At 34.0% G+C, this 9,228-nt stretch overlaps 1 protein-coding gene across 1 annotated transcript; it reads left to right on the forward strand.

Annotated features, from left to right (window-relative positions):
- Positions 1-5,736: 5,736 nt before the first annotated feature.
- On the forward strand, positions 5,737-7,541 carry LOC112517322 (polyol transporter 5-like). Its single transcript, XM_025124720.1, has 2 exons — positions 5,737-5,858; positions 6,127-7,541. Exons 1-2 carry the CDS (start codon positions 5,771-5,773, stop codon positions 7,494-7,496), a joined length of 1,458 nt encoding a protein of 485 aa, XP_024980488.1. The 5' UTR covers positions 5,737-5,770; the 3' UTR covers positions 7,497-7,541.
- Positions 7,542-9,228: the final 1,687 nt, after the last annotated feature.

The following is a 9,228-nucleotide window of genomic DNA, read 5'->3' on the forward strand; positions in this document are numbered from 1 at the left end:
ATTCGTTTGTTGTATGATTTTGATTCAAATATGTTGCGTATACGCTTTATTTCGTTTTCATATACATCTTTTAGAACGTGTAACATAAGACTTGTAAGTTACGTAATACAATTGTTTATGATAAACGGTTGCATAATTACAGGCTACGCGAAAGGTTGAAAAGGGAAAAAGGGGTTTTAGACCAAAATTGTATGACTAGATGTGGTGATGCTTGGGGTGGTTCTCGGGAGGGAAGGATGGGTGGTGATGTGGGAGAGTTGGATTCCATGGTTCATAAAGCCCCGATGGGGGTTCATGAGAGGCACAAGCAGGTTTGGTGGTTGAGTGAGGATGATGACTTTTTTTATTATTAATCTGGATGTCCAATCCGCTATGCTAGTCGACTAATCCGAGGGCGACCACATGTTTTGCAGATAGCTTGGAGTCACCGCATTTGAACCTGTGTGGCCACAAGAAGATTTTTATTCCTCCTTCGATTTGAACATGTGACCTCCTGGTACTTTTGATCTTGATTACATTCTTTACCCATGTTGTGATAAGCTATTGAATGTCTCGAACATTGTTTCGTCAGGTGCCAAAGAGTTGGTAGGAGCATTTCGCCATGTATCTATCTAGATGATCTTATTGCATGTACAAACACTATCGTGACTCGAAACCCCATTAGGATATATTGGAAGGCGGTGGTTTGGTATACTCTTTACACGATTTGGGTTCAATAGAACAATCAGACTTTTAAAGTGGTCAACAATCGACAAATCAATCACTTTTTCAACCATAACTTCTCTCGTTCAATTGGGTTTTCAAAGCGTGCTAAAGATTTCAGACTCTCTTGGTCGGATTGGTGCAGGGACCAATGTATCGATGGTTAACTCCTCCTCCTATTCCATGTACGGGTATCGACTGAATTTCGTTTTAGCGTTCTTCGTTTTATTTTTGTGATGGTTTCTTTTGGTCGTGTTCTCAATTACGCTCACGTTGTTTAGGTTTCGTTTTTTTTTTCTTTGTGTTGTTTTGGGTTATTTTTCTTTGTTTGTTTTGGATGTTTTTATAAATAAAAAAATTCCTTTTAAAAAAGTTATATTATTTATATTTATATATAAAAATTAGAGGAAAACTAATAATTTAACTTTTATTCTAGAAAAATATGTCATGAATGGATTGTGGAGCTATGGGGTAAATGGGCTTCATATTAGTGGGCTAAATACCATTTAATTTTTATTTTTTTTGTACCCAAAAATATTAAATAGTTATAATAAAATAAATTGGATTAAAATTGAATTAACTTTATTTTTTTATTATAATTTATAAATCAATTATCAAATTTTCAATTTAAATATTGTAATTTTTAGAACCAATCATCAATCCAAATGAACAAAATTTGGATTCATTTCATGGAAAAAAAATGAACCAAACAAATGAATGAAATTTGATCAATAGAATTCAACATTTAAATTTCATCAAATTGCTTCAGAATCTGCGAATTAAATATCCTCTTAAGAGTATTCAAAATGTGTTTTTTTAAAGTTCCCACCACTATGAATGTTTTTAAAAGTAAAAAACCTGAAAATGAGGTTTCCATCAGGGTTTTTTATAAGTTTTTAATGTTATTCAATCATTAACTCACAGCTCAACAATCTTAACATATCTTCACTACGACAATAATCTCTCTCGATATATATATATATATATATATATATATATATATGTGTGTGTGTGTGTGTGTGTGTGTGTATAGAGAGAGAGAGGGGGAGAGAGAGATTGATAGAGATTTTGCCATTGTAAGTTATGCCTTGAAAAACGTCATAGCCCTTGATGAGAAAGAGGAGGTTCCAACATATATAAAGAGAACTAACCCAAGTCTAGCTGCTATAGAACTCTAGCACGCGTTCTCCAACGGAGGCTAGATGGACACAAATTGTCCCAGGGTGTCAAGAAGGGGCTAGCTAGAATGTCGAGTCCTTATGTGGAATCCCCATATGACTCTCCAAAAGATCCCTTAAAGAAAGGAGAGGTTCCAACATATATACAAGATAAATGGTTCAAGTCTAGCCGATGTGGTACTCTAACAAGTTTGACCTCACTACCAAAACACACACCTTACTCCATTTTAAACCTGTAAAGAATATGTCTATATACAACCTGTCTTTAGGTTATATGTTTATGTGAGATCTACTGGGGTCGTTTGATCTTAACTTATCAAAGGAATCTTGACGTGGAGCCATATGGAATGCTTGGCTCTATTCTTTATTTTGGTATCTTTGGGGAGTTTATCATGTTTTGCTGTAGGCAAGCTGTTATCATCAGATTTGAAAACGACCAAACTGATAATATAGTAGTGCAACAAATTTAAACAAAAGCAAACATACAAACGTAAACGAAATGGTGAATGTGTACCAAAGGAGTGTCTTCATCAAGATGGATTCACGACAAAGAAATAAAGACGTAAACGAAAGAAAACGAATAAAACTGGTACATAAAACATTTGGTTGTTAGTTGAACGGATAACAATAATGCGTAAAATCGAACATTGGATGTTTATTTAAAAATTACTTTGTAATTATTGTTCTTATTGGTTTGTTTTATGTTGATTATTTTAAAGTTAAACTGCATTAAAATGCAAAGTGTATTTTTCGGTTCGATTTTATATTGGATAATGTATTTTGATAACGTTAGATGTGACATCTAAAACATGAGGCCTGATCAAATGAGAACTAATTAGTTTGTGATAACCGTGAGATCCAACGTGAGCCAATCATTTAAGATAATTAATATTTTTCTTAAAATAAAATAGAAGGGTAAATTAGTAATTTGGATTGATTATTCAATTTACTTTAATTAGCTTAATATTCCAATTTCATTTAATTAGATTAATTACTTTATTTTAGGTATCACATTGATCATGATGTGTATCACATTAGTATCTAATTATCCCTTGAATGACTCTCCACATAGCTATCATAGGGATACTACAGTTGATATCACAATGGTACCACAGTTGGTATCATAACGGTCTCAAAGTTTACTTGGTGTGTTTTGAATATCACATTGTATGTATTTTGGGTATTACATTGTATATCTTGGTATATTTTGGGTATCACATGGTGTTTTTCGAAATAAGGTTTACTAGAGGCCGGAAGCAGAAGAGAGAGACAGATGAAAGAGATAAAAAAAATTAAATACCTAAAATGCCCTTTAATTAGAAATTTAAGTTAAATTACCAAAAATATTAGTTTCCTAATTTATCGATTGATTTGTGGTTGAGATTGGATCTCATAGTTATCACAAACTAGTCAGTTCTCTATTGAATGAACCCCCCTAAAATATTTAGATACATAATTTATATATGAGAAAATCTCATGCAAAGTGCTTTTGTCTATATTGATTTCTATTTAGGGGTTGTTTGTTTACCTCTTAATATTCAATTAAGACGTAACATCTGAATCGTTAATAGGTGAATCTTGTTTGACAAAAAAAATGTCTTTTAATGATTCTAAAACCCTCTAAATAATTTTGTATCATGAGCCTCCCTTGTCCATTCATCGGCTCTAATTTCATTGTAAATAATTACCAAACAATTATATTTCATTTTTCACTATATCATGAGAGTTTCCTAATCATTCTGACCACTTAATCATTCACCAACAAACCATTCAGCAACTGCCAAACATCCTCTTAGTGTAACGTAATTTGGTCTAAATGTTTGAGATATCATATCTGATATACCAAAATAAAGATTTTTAAAATACGTTATAAAAAATAAGAATCAGAACAAAATACGTTGCGTTTTCATGCCAATGATCTAAACTTAAATTTAAAATCATCGCTTTAAATTTAGCCTCAACTTGAAGAACCAATACTCAACTCAAGCTCGAATATTTTTTTTTCCCGTAATCATGCTTAAGCTCGATTTTAAATATTATATTAATATTCGAGTTTGAAACTCCCGTATCACAGTAATATTTAATCGGTTGGTAGTACTGTACCAGGTACAAAAACTTGGTTGGCACATTGAAAGTTCAGTACCAAGGTAGTACCATGGTACCAAATTATTTAATTATTTATTAATTTTTGTATTTTTGATTTATTAAATATCAAACATTTTAACTTTAACTTTTTGTTTGAACATCTGAATGTTTGCAATTTGTTCCTTCCAATTAAATTTTTTGAACATGACGTGTTATCTGCAAGCTTTAAATAATCATTCAAATTTACAAGTTTTCATATATGTAAATGGAAAAATTGCATTAAAATAGAACCAACTTTCAACTGATTTATATTTTGGGGAACCAACTTTTAAAATCGCTATTTTGGGGAACCAACTTGTATCTTATTCTTATTTTGGGAAACCAATTTGCAAAATAATTATAGAAAAATAACTAAAATTCGTTTTAAAAAAAAAAATCAATGCAATAAAATCTATTTTTCATTTCAAATCTCGTTTTTAAAAAAAAATTCAGATATCAAATTGAAGATTTTTTTTAAAAGAAAAATCCAAATTACAATAATAAAAATTATTTTTTACTAATGCAAAAAAAATCAGTTTAATAGAAAAATTAATTGATGCAATAAAAATTAAATATTAAATATCACATTCAAGATTTTTATATCTAACTAATCCGTATCAATATTAAAGTTTAAATCAAATTTGACAAATCAAACCAAAAGTTTGATAGAGATCCTTAAATTACCTGTTACCTGTTCAACAGATCAACCAAACATTTAAATAAACAAAAAGTTTGATAGATACCCCTAAATGACGATTTTGAAAGTTGGTTCCCTAAATTAAGAATCAGGTGAAAATTGGTTTCATTTTGATACAATTTTCCCTATGTAAATTGCAGTTAGTACAAAATCAGTACCAACATTTATGTAACTTGCAGTTAGTACAAAATCAGTACTAACATTTACCAATCAAAAAATGATATTACCAAATAAGTTGGTACAAACTTTAAAGTACAATTGGTTGGTACATAATACAGGATCTTATGTATGGATTATAATTGGTTGCTATACAATCTTATGTATGGATTATAATTGGTTGCTATACAATATTACCAAGTTAAATCCTTCCTAAATGTATTTTTTTTTAATTTAAAACACGTTTTTCAATGCTAACCTCAAATCATAAACCCTAAACTGTATCACATTAATTTTCGTAGTAAATGACTGAAGCCTGCACGTATGCAGTGTCATAAGAGAATTGTTTTTTCTGGTATTCAGTCTGTCTAGATAATACAACAATCTTATTCTGATTCAAATTTAATCTTTGTTTTTATACGTGACAAGGTTTTCTCAAATATAAACTAAAGATTAAATTTGAATCAGAAAATAGCTAAAAAAAGTAAAACCTTGTATTAAATTTGTGTGTTTATGTAAAATTCCCTTTCTTAGAGGGTGTTAGGGATTGATTATTTGAAACAACTTATATTTTTTTATAAAATCATTTATCAATTTATTATAAGTCAGAAAGGTTTTAACTTTTTCAAAGCTTTATTATTACTGATTTGACACTGATATAAGTTATTTATTCAAACATTTAAAAATGCTTATTATCGATATCACATAAAAATAAGTTAATAAGTTATTTTTATAAGGAATCTCAAACACCCCTTTAGTGCCAACATCATGCAAAATTGGTTATAAACCAAACAAAACCCCTTTTCCCTCTTAACCCTCTTTGTTTCACCCATTGTACTCGCCATTATCATCATCATCATCATCATCCATTCGTCGAACAGAAAACAGATCATCTTTTCGACGACTGAATTCCATGGAAGCCTCAAGAACTACACTCATCAATAAGTATGCTCTTGCCTGTGCTCTCTTGGCCTCCACCAACTCCATTCTCTTGGGTTACGGTAAGTAATTCGTGTCTTTATCTCGATTTGCAGACGCAATTGATCATAGATTAGGAAAACATAGCAATTAAAGTAACGATTTTGCTCGATCTCTTCACTAATTCGCGATACCCAGTTCACTTTTTTCGCAAACACTGATGAAAATATGATTTCATGAGTCGGTGTAGTCGGTTAAGTTCCAGATTTGAGTAAAAAAACATGAATTTTGTTGAGGAAATTGGTTATTGAAAATGGTGAACCAAGTGTTTGATGAAATGCCTGTGTGCAGATATTGGAGTAATGAGTGGAGCGGTGCTGTTTATTAAAGATAACTTGAAGGTGTCGTCAACCCAAATAGAAATTCTTGTGGGTTCACTAAATGTTTGTTCTTTGATCGGATCTTTCGCCTCCGGCAGAACCTCCGACTGGATTGGCCGGCGATACACCATCGTCCTCGCGGCTGCAACTTTTTTCATCGGAGCATTGCTCATGGGATTCGCTACGAATTTCTGGTTTCTTATGGCCGGAAGGGTGGTCGCCGGAATCGGTGTCGGATACTCCCTTATGATTGCTCCGGTATACACCGCGGAATTGTCACCGGCGGTGACACGTGGGCTTCTCACATCCCTCCCGGAAGTCTTTATCACCATCGGAATTTTATTGGGCTATATTATTAACTACGCATTATCGGGTCTCCCTTCACACATCAACTGGCGGTTGATGGTCGGATTTGCTGCCGTTCCGGCGGTGGGTATCGCCGGCGGCGTCATGTTCATGCCGGAGTCGCCACGGTGGCTTGTGATGAAGGGTAGAGTCGGTGAGGCCAAGAATGTTTTAAGGAAAACATCAGACTCTGAAGAGGAGGCACATGTGAGGTTGGAGGAAATTACCAAAGCTGCCCTTGATGTGGTGGCGTGCGACCCACGTGCCGACACTTTTAGAGGCCAAGGAGTTTGGAAAGAGTTCTTAAAGCCCTCGCCGCCGCTTCGCCGGATTCTTATCGCCGCCATCGGAATCAACTTCTTCATGCAAGCCTCCGGCAACGATGCGGTGGTTTACTACACGCCGGAAGTTTTCAAGGCCGCTGGAATCCGCCACCGGAAACAGCTTTTTGGGGTGACGATAATCATGGGCCTAGCCAAGACTTCTTGTGTTTTGATTTCGGCTTTTTTCTTGGACCGATTCGGTAGGAGGCCCTTATTGCTATTGGGCTCAATGGGCATGGCCATTTCTCTAGCTGGGTTGGGCCTGGGTTCAAGATTCTTAGAACACTTAAACCACAAGCCCACATGGGCCATCGGGTTGTGCGTGGTGGCGGTTTGTGCGGACGTGTCATTCTTCTCGATTGGACTCGGGCCCATCACATGGGTCTACACATCAGAAATATTCCCTATGAGGCTACGTGCTCAAGGATCAAGTTTAGCAGTGTCGGTAAACCGATTGGTCAGTGGGATTGTGTCAATGACGTTTCTTACCATTTCAAACAAAATAACGTTTGGAGGGATGTTTTTCATGCTCTCGGCTATCATGGTAGTTGCAACGGTTTTCTTTTATTTCTTTTTACCCGAGACGAAAGGGAGGAGTCTGGAAGAAATGGGAACGATATTTGAGAAAAAAGATACCGAGGGTAGTAAGGTAATTGAGGTGAGCGAAAAATAGTAGAGAACGGATTTTTATTTCGAATACGGTATGGCAGTAATGAAAGTTGTGGTGGGTTGTGATGTTTTCTTAACAATCGTTTTCCCTCTAAATGTGTGCGGTCATAACAATTTTTTTAAAATATTTTTAAAATAAAGTGTCGTATTAGCTATTTTATATGTTATTTTTGAAAAGTGTCCTATAAACACAACTTTTAATAGAGAACTCGTTTTTATGGAACATTTTCTCAAAATAGTGCCATATCAAATGTATGCTTACCAAGTCACATTAATTTACCGGATGAATATGATAAAGACCAATAATCTTACCGGTAAGAGCAAGACAAGGACCAAGAGTCATATCTGGTAAGTGAGAATGGGGACTCTTACCATGGTTAGCGCTCACCGGATAAATTGTTGCATACGATGCCGTTTTTATTGACTAAAATCTTACCCGATAAGTAAGTAATAGTGTTGAATTTTACTGGTAAACGCTTACCGAGTAAGTGTTTGGTAAACGGCCCCTTATTCTACTTTTATGTCAAATGGGTTAAGTCTTTTTTCGATATTTCTTATAGGCCGTAGTACCTACCCCTAGAAGATAGCTTTCACAGGCTTTTGAGTAAAGAGAAATGACATTCTAGTACCTCTCCCGTAGGTCGAGTGGCTTCCTACATAGGGAATACGAGCGGTAGTAAATGAGCGATGGTTATTTATTAAGAATTAATCGGCTAAACACGATCTTTTTTGATCAAATCTCTAATGTACTTGGGCTTGACCTTCCGACACTGGGCAGACGTCAACCCCCATATATGGTCTTACGACTTTTCAGGTGGAGCACTGAAATGCGTAGAGATCGGAAAAAACACTACGGCGAAAGTACTCTGCTAGGCGACACTTTTTAAGAACCAAAAATATTTGTGCCAATATAATAGATACATTACCAAGTGTGAGTGATTTTGTTGTAGAAGTTATAGTTTTTTTGGAAATAACTACCAGCAAAAAATATCTTTTAATGTCCAAAATTGACTCCTTGATTTTGGACTAAGGGTGTAAATAATGCGAGTCGAGCTCGGGTGTTACTATACTCGACTCGAACTCGAAACCCAATTTCCAAGCTCGAATTCGACTCGAAAACTCGCGAGTAGTAAAAATCAAAGTTCGACTCGAACTCGATAACTATTTCCCAAGCTCGAACTCAAGCTCGAAACAAGCTCAAATCAAGCTTGAACTCGAACTCGAATCAAGCTCGTAACAAGCTCAAATTAAGTTTGAACTTGAACTCGAACTCGAACCAAGCTCACCCATTGAAAATTTATGAGATTTTTGGTTTTTCTCTTATAAATTTTAAAACTTAAAGGTGTTCTCTTAGTTTTTATAAAACTAAAGGGATCAACTTCAAACTTTATCATAAAAAAGTCAAAGTTAGAAATTTCATTCACCTCCGTCTCTTTTTATAACATCTTTCTCTCTTCCAATGTGAAACAATTTCACTAAACCTTTTTATAGTTTTTCTTCCTTTTTTAATTGTGATTTTAATAAAAAAATAATTGATTAATTTTTATAATTAAAAAATACATAATTTTGTTTAAATATCTAAAAATATAAGACATTTTTATTATTTATATTTTATAAATTTTATCATAAAAACTTATTATATTTTAAAACTAATTATATATAAAATAATCGAGTATCTCACGAGCTTTTTGAGTCGAGTACTGGGTAACTTGACTCGACTCGTTAATATGTCGAGT

This window comes from Cynara cardunculus (assembly GCF_001531365.2).
Source record: "Cynara cardunculus var. scolymus isolate 2C chromosome LG 8, CcrdV1, whole genome shotgun sequence".
Taxonomy (NCBI): Eukaryota; Viridiplantae; Streptophyta; class Magnoliopsida; order Asterales; family Asteraceae; genus Cynara; species Cynara cardunculus.